This window comes from Alligator sinensis, unplaced genomic scaffold, assembly GCF_000455745.1.
Source record: "Alligator sinensis unplaced genomic scaffold, ASM45574v1 scaffold389_1, whole genome shotgun sequence".
Classification (NCBI taxonomy): domain Eukaryota; kingdom Metazoa; phylum Chordata; order Crocodylia; family Alligatoridae; genus Alligator; species Alligator sinensis.
This window is the reverse complement of record NW_005841951.1, coordinates 2,619,583-2,635,533: the sequence shown is the minus strand read 5'-3', so window position 1 is coordinate 2,635,533 and position 15,951 is coordinate 2,619,583. Positions and strand designations below refer to the sequence as shown.

Here is a 15,951-nt window from a genome sequence, read left to right as displayed (position 1 = left end):
AAGAGACAAAACAAACTATATACAGCTATTTCCTATTGCAACACTTTGTGTGGGAATACAAAAGAAAACAAAACAAAAAAAGCTCAAAATTCTCTACAGAAAATATATTCAATATATATATACATTGTATATATACATATATATATACACACATATACATATACATTGTTATTCTATTGCTACGTTTTTCAGTTGACAGTTGCACCCACTGAATTATTTTCCTCTAAATGACCTTTTTTGTTGCATTTAAAAAAGTGAGCAACATTTATTATGAGCTGTACTGCTGCCCTTGGGGATCTGCCAATAGTATGCTAGATACTCTCTGTAATAAAATTCCACTCAAATTCTTTTAATGCCCTGTCCTGTCTTAGCTTAGCTTTTGCTCCCTTAATCCTTTATTTGTCACCATCTCAAATAACCTTTTATCCACTTCCTGTTTTAGAACACTTTGTCTCATAGGAGGATTTCCTTCTAAAGGGTATAAATTTCACTTCTCAGGCTGTTACCAAAATTAAGACTTCAGGCCCTGAACACTTACTAGAAAGTAAAAATACAGCATTTACTTTTAAGAGAGAAACCCTTTGCTCTGTACCTTTTCATTAAAGATTACCAGAACAGCACAGTGCTGTAAATGTCACTTGACTAATCAGAGATAGGACACCTCCCCGTAAGTGATTATTGCTGTCTCATATCACATATAACATTATATGTTTTATAAATCCCTTATGTTCTGAAAGAGAGAGTTAGAACTTGGATTTTTTTCCATGCAAAGCTTTTTTAAACTATTCAGAATTGAAGAGATCAAAAGGTAAAATGCACATTTAAACCTGAACATTTAAACTCTGAAACTTCTTATTCTTGTTCCCTAGCATTGGAAACTTTTTGAGTATTCCACCAGGTGGCAGCATTTGAACACTCCAATATGACACTTCTATGCGTTTTCAGAAAGTGATAATTTTCAGAAACAAAACGAACACAGATGCCCACCCCCTCAAAAAACAAAGAGCCCCCCCACACACACAACACTGCAAAGATGAACTTCCACTTTTTCACCAGTCAAGTGTAATACTTGGCAAAATATATTACTAGCCACCCATTTGTTCTACTGATAACACACATGAAATCCCCCTCAACCTTGTGAGCTGAATGAGTCCTTGGAAAAAATACAGAACTGTGTAATTCAAGACTATCAAAATATATGCACACAAAAGGGCCCAAATTAAGGTTGCACTTGCACCAGCAGTTTTAATTTCCCAATCATTCAGTGCTTGACATCCCTTAACATTCTTTTAACATCTGTTTTGTGTTGTTTTTAAAGGGAGAGGGAGTGAAACAAAACTGGCTAGAGAAGGAGGGCAGGGGATTTTGAGAGAGAATAACAGGCAGCAGTAGAAGGCTGTTACCTAAAGTGGTCAATTTTAAGGAGATGGATTCATATATTTAGATACATTAGAAAAGTATCTGGGAATATTTGGATGCTGTCCAGATATTTCCTGGACAGAACATGGGAACTCAGGAATAATGGTTTAAATTATGGAGTGGACACCTACACAATCAAATGGGTCGCTAACTAGCTGGAGGGCCACGCCCAGAGAGTGGTGGTGGGAGGGTCATTTTCGACCTGGAGGGATGTGGGCAGTGGGGTCCCCCAGGGCTCGGTCCTCGGACCCGTACTGTTCAACATCTTCATCAGTGTCTTGGACGAGGGGGTAAAAAACACCCTATTCAAATTTGCTGATGACACTAAGATGTGGGGGGATGTGGACACGCTAGAAGGGAGGAATAGGCTGCAATTGGACCTAGACAGGTTACAGGGGTGGGCAGATGAGAACAGGATGGGTTTCAATACTGACAAGTGCAAGGTGCTGCACCTGGGGAGGAAGAACCAGCAGCATACCTACAGGCTGGGGAACTCCCTTCTTGTCAGTGCAGAGGCAGAAAAGGATCTTGGAATCATTATTGAGGCTAAAATGAACACGGGCCGACAGTGTGGGGACACGGTCAGGAAGGCCAACCGTACCTTGTCATGCATCCACAGATGCATCTCGAGCAGGTCCAAGGAGGTGATCCTCCCCCTCTATGCGGCACTGGTCAGGCCGCAGTTCGAGTACTGCATCCAGTTCTGGGCGCCGCACTTCAGCATTGTGGACAGCATTGAAAGGGTTCAGAGGGCCACCCGCATGATCGGGGGCAGCAGGGCAGGCCCTACGAGGAGAAGCTATGGGACCTGAACCTGTTCAGCCTCCACAAGAGAAGGCTTAGGGGGGATCTAGTGGCCTGTTACAAACTAGTCAGAGGGGACCAGCAGGTATTGGGGGAGTCTCTGTTCCCTTGAGCACTACCAGGAGTGACTAGAAAGAACGGTCACAAGCTGGCAGAGGGTAGATTCAGACTAGACATCAGGAGACACTACTTCACTGTCAGGGCGGCTAGGATCTGGAACCAACTTCTAAGAAAAGTGGTGCTGGCTCCTACCCTGGGGGTCTTTAAGAGGAGGCAAGATGAACACCTTGCTGGGGTTGTTTGACCCCAGTGCTCTTTCCTGCCCTAGCAGGGGGGTTGGACTTGATGATCTGTCAAACTCTACAAACTATGAAACTATGAATTGCAGGTTCTGTAACGGAGTGTGCTCTACAGACCCTTTTGTCCCTTATTCTGCCCCTACAGACCTCTATATTTTCTATCCATGATACTACTTCTGCTCCATCCCTCTTCCTCCCCAGCCCTTCTCATACCCGTTATTTCCTTCCTTGGTCTTCAACCCTCTTCTGCTTCCGTCTCCATCTTCCACACCAACTTCTTACTCCTGTCCCTAAGTCCTCCCTTCTACTGTTCATCTTCAACTTTAAAATCATCCTGCTTTCTCCTCCTCCTCTTCAATGCCTGCATACAAGCTGGGAGAAAATACTGAAGACCCTGAGGACATCTCCCTGCACCACAGAGGCTCTTAGAGGAAACACGCCCATTTACACAGTGGGGAGTAAATGGTGTATGTGCAGCCTGGTTGACAAGTAGCAGCTGTAAGCATGTGCACATATAAACCTTCAGTAAATTCAGGTGCCAAAACAAGAAATCTCTACCAAGCATTAACATACCCACTTTACAGATACATATTTATAAAAACTGGCCACATTTTTGGCAGGATGACAAAAGGCATGTTCAGACAGCATGGTAGTCCCTACACCAAATTTCAAGTTCTGCTCCCAAAAAGAGGTTTGCAGATCTCTTCCTCCCCTCACCCCCACACTTTTTTTTTTTAACATAAACAAAACTTCCCTGCACACATCTCATTCATAGAAATGGAGAGCCATTCTAGCTGAACATTCCTAGCCAGAAAATTTTAGCCTGAAGCAGACACTCAGCACAGAACGTTTCACCCAAAACCACACACAAATCCGACAAAGTTACAAGTAACTACAGAAACGGTCTTATCATGAAAAACACAAAACTACTATCTAAAATGCTACCATATAATTAAACACTCCTGATAGTTTTAAAATGACAAATCTTTTTAGTTTAAAAAGTTTGGGGGGTTTTTGCACTAAAAATAATGGGAAGTGGCAAAGTTTAAACTTTAAACTCATCAAATCATGAATAAGTAGGACTCCAACAGGGGCTAAAAACAGACGTTGCCAAACAAAGTGGATCATCTGTGCCAGAATATGTCCTGGCACAACAGATCTGCTTCAGTGAGTAGAACACATGCTGCTCGTTGTCCCACCCACTGATCTTGCAAGACAATGCGCCATGCATTCTCTGCTTGCAGACACACCCCAGCAATCTCTGGGTGAGTTGGGAAGAAGAGACCCCTGACTTTCCCCACTTCCAAATACGAGTCCCACAGATTGCCAAAGTGTGCCTCTAAGTGGGGAAAGTCAGGCAGGCACTCGCCGGGCTTAAGGGGCACAGTCCTGCACAGGAATTCCTAGGGAGCACAGGGCCCCTAAAAACCAAGGGAGCTGATACCCAGGATGGTGGAAGAATGGAGGTAGCTTTAGATTGCCCAAACTCTCTCATCATAAAGCAATTTTTATGATGGCACAAAGGCAACGAAAGATGACGTCTGTTTCTACCCTGAACATAAAAATCCTAATACCCATCCATTTTTATATACTTTACAATTCACTTGAGACACAAATGGAAGCATAATCACTACTGAACTATTTACTTCTCTTGGTAGGGAAAAACAATAAATATTTTATTGATATATTAATTTTCATAAATTAGTGACAAACTGCACTTTCAGATTTTAACTAAAAACCTGTGAAGTCTCTTATTTCTTAAGTGTACTCAAACATAAAATCATTTGTCAAATTATTTGTTTTAAGGACTGGACTTGCTTGGGAGTTTTTATCCACTTTGTGAACTAACATTTTCCTTTCTACTTGTATTAGAAAGCAAACTGTTATCTTCAGCAATGCCTGCACAAACAAGATTTTAGCAGGCCACAACTCTTTCCATTCTTCAGTTAGGAAGTTTACTGTAGTAAGTATTTAATACACCGAGGAGACTAATCCCAGGTGTAAACAAATCTGACGGCATTACAACCCCAAGATTTAAATACTCAATGAAGGGGAAATACTAGTACAAAATAAAAAGAATTAGGTGATATGAATTAGGTCGGGGGTCGGACTCGATGATATATTGAGGTCCCTTCCGACCCTAACATCTATGAATACTATCAATATGTGACGAGACAAGCAACTTTTTGTATTACCACTACTCAGTTGCACTATATAACAAAGATTCATTCTCAGTACCGTACAGCAGTTAAACTGTAATAAGCTTTTACAGTTAGCTACTTCACCTCTTAAAAGGAAGCAAAAGCTGAGTGGCCATCATTTGACTCGTCTCTCAAAACAGAGACAGGAAATACTAAACCCAAATACACAGCACATTATTAATCTTTATATCTGTGTTCTTTGGCCCATTTTCCCTCCTTAAGTCATTCCTTAAACACTTCTGTAGCTATGAACATATTTAAAGTGTTACAATAATATTATGGGAGAATGATGTTTGCTTTTTGGCTTCTTTGTGAAATAAGACAGGCTAAAGACTTTTTTTAATCCAAACAGATGGTGATTTTTCTTCTTTGTATTTATTTTAGAAATGTCAGGTCTACCAAGTTGTGTCTTCCTAGTTCCAGTAGGGAACAAGAAAACTATTGTGACCATTTTCTCATGCTCAAGTGAGTGGGTGGAGTGGTCTGAATCTTTCTTTTTAAAGATTTTTCCATGTGGGATGTTTGGGTTTTTTTAGCCTCAGTAAATGCTAACTAAAACAAACAAAAATAGATCTTTAAAAAACCTTAAGTCTTCTTTCCTCAGGTTTCCATGTCTTCTGACATTAAAATTTCACTAGTTCTCCAGGCATCCAAAAGGAGTCCCCAAAGCAAGAACAGGGCAATAATTTCTAATCTTGTCAACATAAATACATCTGTGGGGTATTAATCCCCTTTCCCTGTGCACTCCCTTCCCCTAGCTAACTTTTAGGAATTCATTAAACATCATGGAGACAAATGCATTGTTGCTCGTTCAACTTCACAAGACTCTATAAAGCAACATGAATCACTATCCATTCTTTGCTAGAGTCGCTGGGCTAGCAAGCACCCCAACTTCTCTCTCATCTTATCTGAATACAAGACTGCTTTTGTCGATATACATTACCCCGGCTCCCCAAGTGAAATAAAACTATGCTGGCACAAACTCTTACTCTGGTATAAACTGGATTTATATTATGGCTTTTGTAAACATAGGGTTATCATATCCATAATCAACACTACTAAAACAGGAAGTTTCTAGTGTAGACCTAACCACTGGAGAAAAACCAAAACAACTGAGGTGCTGAAAGGTTAAGAATATTTATACTATACACAATGCTGACTTACTGCCAATGTACTGTCTCCAACATTTGATGCAATGAGTCCTTCAATTGTGCCATACTCTGCATCTCTGGAATTGAGCCTTTCCATATGGTGTTTCTGGATTTTTCTGATGATCAACACAGCTACCACAGAAAAGATTATCAGCACTAGTACTGGAGCCAGTATAACAAGGATTAGTGTTTCCACAGTGTAACCCACAGCTTCTCCCTGAAGAGTTTGCCCTTGGTAAGAAAACAGGAAAAAGGAGGGAGATTAAGAACTCTCACAGATAATCATTTAAAAACAATAAAATTTAAGGCTAACATTTTCCTTTCTAGTCAACTCAAATGAAAGAGGTCACAGGACAATCAAAGCGACTTCATGTGTATTTACACAGCCCATTACCTTCACTTACTCACTGAAAGGCCTGTATGACAGCCCCAATCCCTTTTAAAGATTTAAATGGATTTTAATTACAGCTAGCATGAGCAAGTTCTTAGTCTCTATTCTGTGCATTTTAGTTTCCAATACTCCCTCCCATTCAGATCACAGAATTTGTTGCCACCAATGCCATCCTACTCCCAGTCCAATGATGCAGCAGAAGCCTGACCATCACTGAAACCCTGGGTACCACTGGGGTATAGGCAACCTCCAGTAAAACATTTCTCTCTCTTTAAAGAGCTGTTTAAAAAAATTAACCTTTCACCTTTAGTAGGCAACTGTGCTGTGATATTCATGTTACACAAGTATCCCTGACAGCACTCAACAGCTTGGTCAGAAGATGGGGGTGTCTTGCATGTCATTTTCCCTTGTTCGTAGACTTGGAAACAGCCTTTCTGGTATACTTTAGAGCCATCATTTATGCTGAGGGAGGAAAAGCACTGCTGGCCCCGGCAGCGATCTTCAGCCCCACAGGACATGCCTTCACACACACATTCGTAGGGGACCATGTTTAGCTTCAGCTCATCATCTGCAGAGGGGACAATTGATGAAAAATCATATATTTTATTTCATCATTCCAGTTATGAGCAAAGGTTACCCTTGGTTTCATTTAGAAGACAATATAGCCTTCCATTTAAGGAGGAAAAGTCATTTGAATACAAATTAATTCTAGAAGGAATTGAGAATTTATTATAATATGATGTATTAGGTAGACAGATGTTCCCACTTCAAGATGTACCCTTCTCCCTACCGTTCAGGTGCACAAATACCTATTTTTCATTTTCAAGACACATCTTTATAGGGCTACTATATTTTCAGGTCCAAAAAAGAACACCCATCACTTGCGCGGGCAGGGGAAACATGATGGTGGGAGGGACAGTGACATGCCATTGCCCATTCTGTTGCCCCTCACTGACAAGCCACACCCCCCCCCCGACCTGCTGCCCCTCATTCCAGACTCTCTGACCCTAGCCCTGCCAGTGTCCCTCACCCTGGAACCGCAGCCCCTGCCCCCCCAGCCCTGCCAGTGCCCCTCACTCCCAACCTGCAGCCCCCTGCTCTGCCAGTGCCCCTCACTCTGGAACAAGTCTCTGCCCCCCAGCCGTGCTGGTGCCCCTCACTCCCAAACTCCAGCCCCCGACACTGCCAGTGCCCTGCACACCCAACACAGTCACCCCTCCTGTCCCCCGTGCCCTTCCCTCCCAACTCACAGCCCCACTGGTGCCCCTCCCTCCCGACCCACAGCCCTGCCCCCGCCCAGCACTGCCAGCATCCCGCACTCCGGACCCAAAGCCCCCTGCCTCCCCAGCCCCACTGCCCAAGCAGCTCCCACATTGCGAGCACTCTCTCTCTCTCTCTCTCTACCTGGCTTGTCAGAACCTGCACAGGGAACACGTGACCCCCGACAGCCAATCCCCTTGCCTGCTGCTCCCAACCTGAAGCAGCCAGGTCACAAAAACAAAAAACCCAGACATTTGCTGTTATTTTAAAAAACCACCCGGACACAGCACAGGGGTCTAATAAGAAGGACATGTCCGGGAAAACCTGGACATATGGTAACCCCAGTCCTGCACAATCTCTGTACAGCTTGAATCCACAATCTAGGGCTCAGCTTAATGTGCAACTTAAGTTGCAAATTTCAAACTGATTAAACTATACGAATCCTCTATGCAGACATATTTCATATATTTCATAGATTCATAGACATTAGGGCTGGAAGGGACCTTGGAAGATCGAGTCCAGCCCCCTGCCCCAAGGGCAGGAAGTCAGCTAGGGTCAAAGGATCCAAGCAGGATATGCGTCCAAACACTTCTTAAAGGAATCCAGAGTAGGTGCTTGCACCATGTCTGGAGGGAGCCTATTCCAGGCCAGCAGGGCTGGGACAGTAAAGAAGTTTTTCCTTATGCCCATCCTAAAATGGTCTTGGAGGAGATTGTGAAAGTTGGTTCTCATCATCCCTTGGGGTGCTCTGGTGAACAGAAGTTCCCCCAGATCCTGATGTACTCAGGCTGCTACCAGGTCACCCCTGAGCCTGTGCTTTTTCAGGCTGAAGAGTCCCATAGCTCTCAGCCTCTCTTCATAAGGCCTATTCTCCTGTCCTCTGATCATGCATGTGGCCCTCCTCTAGACTCTCTCAAACTTCTCAACATCCTTCTTGAATTGTGGAGCCCAGAACTGGATGCAGTACTCCAGTTGCAGCCTCAATAAAGCTGAGTACAGCAGGAGGATGACATCCTGAGATTTACTTGAGAAGCATCTATGATTGCAAGTCAGAGTTTGGTTTACAGCATCTATGGATGCAAGTCAGAGTTTGGTCAGAATTACTCTGTAAATCAATTAAGGTAAACCCAAAGCAAGACCACTAATTCTGAATAAGACTGTCTGCATAATACAACTGAATGCAATTTAACTAATCCAATCTAAAAGTTAATTTGGATTAATTTACCCAGAGGTTCCCACACAGAGAAGGCCTTGAACATTAGCTTTCAAGTTTGGACTCTGACTGATCAATGTACAGTATACAAAGGTAGCGAAGTAGTAACACTGTCGGAAGACCCAGCCTTGCCTAACGACTTCTTCCATCCACTTTCTGAAAAAAGACAAAAGCAGAAAAAAATTTAAGAGTTCCATGGATGGAAAAATCACTCTGTAAGCTTGAATCCTACAATGTCATTCTTGCATTTTCTAACTCAGCATTATTTCTAGCATACTCACTGGTCTTGATATGTTACCTCTGCTCACTTTCCTAATATACTCAGCACTGAATATTGATTATCAAGGAAACTACTGGAAAAGGTTTGGACGGAAAAAAGCTAGCAATTACTAGAAACTAATTCTGGAATATTTGAGCAAAACAAACAGTCTATGCACAGTCAGCAGAGACATACTGTTGTAGGTTCACAGGTAACCAAAGAAAGAAGTATATTCTTGGATGGTACAGCTTGCATGCCACTGTCCATCAGACTACACATTCAATGCCCACCTACACACATTCACTTCTGGTAACCCATCTTGTATTTATATTCTTCTTGCCAAGTCTCTCCCACAGAAACAGTTCTAAGTAAAAATGTGGTGGGTACTCCCAAAGTATCCACTGACCATGCCACAAGATTGACTTTAATCAAGCCAACAATTAGACTCTGCCACTGAGAATAAAGAACTTATATAGACTTAAACTAAGATTTCAGATTTTAGGTTTATGGGGAAATGTCATAATTGACTTGGGGAAAAAAAACAGACAAAAGTCTGTACTCGACACCAGTGTACATAAATACACAACTGCAGCTTTCTATATAATATTGCCCTGTCAAATAATAATTTGCTAATTACATGAAGTGAGTTGGGTTTGTGATGATTTTAAAAGGGATTTCTGAAGTCAGTGTCACATGAAATGAAAACAAGCTAGCATCATAAAATTGGAAACCGTACCCTCACTCTTGTCACTAGACATCTATTATGATTCTACATAGACTGGACAAAACATCTGAATGTAACATTTACTTTTCTACCTAGTCATGATTTGCCTAACTGAAAAGTGTAGGAACTGTATACCTGTGCACCTGGTGAGAAGGCACCACCAGGCTATAAGCCACAGATCAGTAACAGTTCAGTCCTCGTGAACATTTCTGTAGTTTCTTTCTTGGTAGAATAGACACAAAACACACAAATTCTGGTGTACAGGCAGTCCTCTACTTACAACGTTTCGAGTAACAACATTTTGCACTTACAACATTTATAAATTGACACCCTGTTTCAACTTTATGACATCAGTTTCAACTTTACAACGCTTGGTTTGGCATGCCATCGCTGAGTCGCTCATCTCCCTGGAGAACATTTGCCCCAACTTCCTTGTTTACTTTCTTTAAGAAAGCAGACAAGGCTTCAGAAAAACCTGCAGCCAAGACTCCTGAGAAGACTCCAGCTAAGCATCCTTCAAAAAGTCCAACCAAGAGCCTTTCAAAAAGTCCAGGAAAGCCTCCTCAAAGAAGTTCTTCCAAATCAATAGGATTGCTATTTACAATATAAATACATTAATGTAGCTATATTACTCATCTATAATTGATCAAGTATAAAATTCTGGGATATTTTTTGGTGAAAATAGGGTATGGGGCCTTGGTTCAGGAACTAATCCCCCATTTATAACATTGTTTCTTACGAGAAAATTGGTTCCAAGTTACAATGTTTCGACTTAAGACTTGGTTTTCAGGAACCAATTGTGTTGTAAGTACAAGGGCTGCCTGTAATTGTTTTATAACAGTTACTTACTAAGACAAAAAGCTGAGGAAGTTCATAGGTTATAGTAACAGGCATTTCATTTAATAAGCAATGAGAGAAATACCTACTGATGTACGAGACTATAAAAGGTGGAATCCTCCAACACTGGCCACACCTATGTGAAAGCTTCAGAGTGCCTCGGTATCTTGATTTATTCAGTCCCAACACAGTGGCATCATGCCACGGTATGCTTTCTGCCTTATCAAGGCAAGACAGAGCTTTCTGATTTTTCTGTAGTCAAAACATTTTTTATTTCTGACTACAAATATCATCCTTTGCACCTGGTGGGAAAACTACAATACTCTTAAAGACTACAGAAAACAAGATTTTCAAGAGCCGTGATTTCTATATTCTGGTCTCACCCTTGTTTACTCTGTAGCTTCTTCAATTCACTGGTGGGCTACTGAGATATACCAGCCAACTATATAGTGAGTAGCTAACTGCTAATACAGCCTCAAACTAATTTAAAAAGAAAGCAAGCCTTTGAATTGTCCTCAGACGCTTAGTCTGGCCATGACCTTAGAAGTCGCATACAGGAAGTCAGGTGAGCTGTCAGGAATAGAGAAATACAGACCACCAAATTCTTAGTTATAAATTCTCTTTTTACATCCAAGTCCAACAGTTCTTTATGTGAAACAAGATGGGTTCCATAAACACTACATTTTACTGATAATTTAAAGGAAAGTAAGAGATGGAGTGAGGGGAAAAAAACAAACTTTTTTTTTTACTAACTTATACAAGAAATGGGAAAGTAACAAGATTTCCCAAAATCATACAAAATCAAATATAGAAATGGAATTCAATAGGCCTGAAATGTAAAATATTTCATACTGGTGTACATTTTAAAGCTTGAAAGGAAAGGAACAAAGCTCCTTAGTACCCACGGACCTTGCAGGAGTACAGCATTTATAGCACGAGTGCTCAAAGGGCATTAATTTCTATCATTGCTCAGCTATACAAGAGACCAAACCATGAAGACTGTCATAAGCCAGTCAAAACTATAAAGTGCTCTACCAAAGACATGTAAATGTATGAAACGCACCAACTGAGAGTAAGAAATAACAGCTATTTGAGACATGGAATGCTGTCAGATAATAAAAGATATCAAATTCACCCAAGGAACCTTGTCTGCATATATACACATATACACACACACATCTCCATTGGGCAATATATTAGGTAAACAGCCAAAGTTTAGGTGACTGAAGTACTCAAAACAAAAAAACAAAAACACAATTATCCCATTTACCACGTTTCTTAATATACAGGCATGCAACAGCATTTTTAGACCCTGCACTTCTTCCGATTTACAACATGTAAAGATATGAGAGCTTGCTGCAAGACTCTAATACAGGGGTGGGCAAAATGCTGCCCGCCAGACCATTCTATCTGGCCTGCGGGGCCCCTAAAAAATTTAGAAAATAAATATTTATCTGCCCCTGGCTGCCTGTCATGCGGCCCTCGATGGCTTGCCAAAACTCAGTAAGTGGCCCTCTGCCAGAAATAATTGCCCACCCCTGCTCTAATACAACTTACAAGTCTAATTTCCCATACACATACATAGCTCGAATTCATTATTTAGGGTATGGACAAACTTTGAAGTTAAGGTGATGCAGTACCCATTATTTCCCCATGGCAAAAAAAATAAAAATAAATAAATAAAAACTAGGATAGGACAAATTTAGCCCCAAATCCCTGATCCCTTGTACCCCTAAAACCCCTCTAGGTATTAGGAACTTCAGCTTAGTTTGACATTTTTTTTTTAGTTTGCTTACTTGCCGCTTTGCAATATTTAGCTAGGGCAATCCCAGCTATTACTGTGAATTACCAAGCTACTCATATGAAACAAGAATGATGGTACTCAGGTTTTAACCAGTAAAATGCAGTCTTCATTCTTTTAATCCATTTGAAAGTGGTTTAATCAAGATATTTCTGCACAAAATATAACAATGCTACATGGATTGTCCTCTGTGAGCTGCTCCACAGGATTCCTATCTTCTCCCATCCCATGTCCACAAAACATCAGCGGGTTGACTACAGCTAGAATTCAAGCTTTTGGGATGATCTATGGACATTACACAAACTAGGAAGACAAACCCAAAATCAACAATGTAATTAGGGGCGGGCAACTGGGGCACACTCCCCGAGGGCTGACTTAGAGGGCGGTGCCCTATGCTGCTGCCAAATACATGGTTGCCCCTTGCTGCTGGTGATAGGAATCAATGGCACTCAGGGCCAGCCTGGGGCTTTAGCTTCACAAAGCAGGGGGGCAGGAGTAGTTTACAGACAGTGGAGCAACTAGGGCTCCTATCCCTAATTCCTTCATCTGCCTCATGCTGCTCAGGAGACACCGCTGCTAGGTGAAGGTTTCAGCACAGTTGGCAGGCAGGGGAGTTAATGAAACCCTCATACTGCAGCTGCCTTTTTTACTGGGACCACGGAGGTGAGCCACATTATGGCTGCAGTAGGTATCTGCAAGAGAGTGCGTACCTTGCGGCTGCTGCATTAGGTCTCTGACTACATTAACACCGCTCCCCACAGCACCAGCCATCACTGGCTTACCGGTTATGCCTCTGTCCAAAATATTTATTTGGTTTTTGAACACCACTTCATGTTACCAGTTGCCAAATGTATCACTTCACTTTGTATGTTGTGCCCAGTTTCTCTCTTTCATAATGTAAACTCTTTGGCCTAGGTACCACAACTTCTTTTAAGTTTAATTTTACACACACAACCACGAAATACATGTCATATTGCTTTCTTACCTTGCTATATCAATAATTCGAATTCTTTAAATCGAAACAATAAAGAGAGGCAACGAGATCACTTTGGCACCCATACACGTGCCCAACACCTGCTCCCACGCATTCTAATTAGAATGCGTCAGAGCAGACTCAATTAATTAAGTCTGCTGAAGTGTTCTAATTAAAACACAACACTCCAGTAGCCTCAGCATCATGTGTATTCAGTGTCCCCACATTTCAAAATGGTGGTGGGGGCACTTTAACTAATGCTTATCAAACAAGCATGGGTTGCTGCAGACATTTTAATTAAAGTGGCTCCTGAGAGCCATTCTAATTAACCCCCACTCACATCCCAGAGCATGTGTAAAAACACCCTTTATGTTACTGAGAACTAAGGAACTCTAAATTACATTCACATTAATTTGGGTAGGTCAATTAGTCACACACAAGGTTTTACTACTTTCATTACTATTTACATCTCAAAAGCATTTCCTCCAGAGAGGGCTTATCATCCAAACTATGGCCACAAGTGGCATTTCACCTTCAGGATAAAAGGAACTGGAAATGCAGGAAGCCCTAAAGAGGCAGTATAGGGGGACTAAGCTTGTGCATGCCACTGGATGGAAAATTGGCACCAGAATGTTTTCAGACTGACAGAAACATAAACCCGTGTTTCCATGGACCTTGATGAAATAATTAAGACCAGATTATGTATAAAAACACTAGTTAAGATTATTTGGTATTTGTCCCAGGGACAGGTCAAAGAAAGAAAAATCAAATCCTTCCACAAGGAAGGAGACAGAGAGAGAGAGAGAATGTCAGAACAGAAAAAATCCGATAGTAAATTCCTACTGGTAAATTACTGTCCATCACTGCAGTAGGAAGCTGAAATGAATCTGTGACTGCATACTGTACATACACAGACACTATGATCATCAGCTAAGCTCAGATGTATAAAACAGAAATCAACCTTCACAGCTGCACAGGAGCTCAGCTACTTGAGCCAAGGAAAATCATGATCAGAAATATTATGGGTGATCTCTTCAATCTTGCCACTAGAAGTCAAGAGTATCACCATCCAATGAGCACCTCCATTTCTTTTTAAACTAAAGGGCAGGAGAGCTAAACAAGCAGACAGGTTCCAAAGCACTGGAATTTTTGCAAATCCTGCGCTTGAGACATTAAAGTCACACGCACAAATACAGACTGAGGAATGACTAGCTAGACTGCAGTACTGCCAAAAGGGTCCTAAGGGTTAGGAGTAGATAATTAGTCGAACATGCTCGTTGCAAAAAAATGGCTGATAGCATATTGGGCTGTATTAATAAAAGTGTCAAGCACAACAGGGGAACTTATTTCCCACTTACCAGTGAGGCCTTGCTTAGATTACTGTGTCCAGTTTTGGGCCCCTCAAAGAAAGAAGTAGATAAATAAGGAAAAAAAATGTCCAGTGGAGAGCAACAAAAATGTAAAAATGTTCAGAGGTTTGAGAAACTTGATTTATGAAGAAAGGTTGAAATATGTAGGATTATTTAGTCTGGAGAAGATAAGACTGAGGGGGGATTTGATAACAGTCTCCAAATACCTAAAAGTTGGCTATTAAGAGACAGACTATTCTCTGTGGCTACAGAGGACAGGACTAGGAGCAACAGTCTTGAGATGCAGCAAGGAGATTTAAGTTTGATAGCAGCAAGAACTATCCCACTATGAAGAGGCCATATATGACCTTCCCCATAAATTCTGTAATAGCACTTAATTGCACCTGATAAGAATCAGTCCACAGCTGCAGGGAGTTAGGATCAAGGGCACAGCCATAAAACTTGGAAGCATAATAATGCGCAGATGGCCAGGACCACTGCAAGGTTTGGGGGTGTTCTTACACCACATGTAAATTACTACTATTTCGGTAGAGTTAGCTTAAGAAACAGGATAATTCAGGGCTAATTTTGAACTTTAACAAACTCGAAGCATTGGCTATGCTTTATAATAAAAGACTTACAAGTCATTCAAAGTTAGGAGGCAGATAGGCATAATATTTTCCCAGTTACAGACGAGATTATGCTAGCTTTCAGAGCATGTCTGGAAAGCAGAGTAAGAGAATACCACAACTCTTCTACCATAAAGTAGGAGCCAGTTACAGTGCAGACCTATCTGCGCTGCACCACTTGCCGTCTACCACAACCACTGGCCCTAGCTTCCCTCAAAGGAAGAGATTTGAATGAACTACACACAACCCCAACTTAATGTGGTTTCGTTTACCGTGGTTTCATTATAGCGCTAATTTAAAATACCTACCTGGTTTCACTTAGCGCTCAGTGCAGGGGTGGGGAGAAGCAGTAGCGTCGGCATCGAGGGAAGCGGTGAGTGGCAGCTGGCAGGAGCCCAGGGAGGGATGGCAGGAGCCCAGGGTCCGCTCCGGCACATGCTGCTGGAATGGGCGGGGAGGAGCAGTAGCAGTCAGAGGGCAGGGGCAGTTGGGGGGCTGGGCAGTGTGAGCTTGGAGCCCAGGCCAGCAGGGCCCAGGGTGAGGTGACAGGAGTACAGGGTCCACTCTGGCATGTAGTGCTGGAGCGGCCACAGGCAGGGAGGAGTACAGGGCCCAAGGCTAGGGCCAGCAAGACTGCAGGG

The 15,951-nt window shown here is 42.0% G+C and overlaps 1 protein-coding gene across 9 annotated transcripts in view; it reads right to left on the bottom strand.

Moving 5' to 3' along the window:
• The window catches only part of ACVR1 (activin A receptor type 1), a 118,435-nt gene that overhangs the window by 45,374 nt on the left and 57,110 nt on the right, over window positions 1-15,951 (bottom strand). For 8 of the 9 annotated variants that reach the window (XM_025199936.1, XM_025199935.1, XM_025199934.1 and 5 more), the window contains 2 exons: window positions 6,570-6,833; window positions 5,888-6,105 (listed from right to left, as the gene is read on the bottom strand). In XM_025199936.1, coding sequence (XP_025055721.1) covers window positions 5,888-6,105; window positions 6,570-6,833 — 482 coding nt within the window. Of the gene's footprint in view, window positions 1-5,887; window positions 6,106-6,569; window positions 6,834-8,750; window positions 8,895-15,951 lie in introns of all 9 variants that reach the window. The other variant, XM_025199938.1, reaches the window with a different exon arrangement.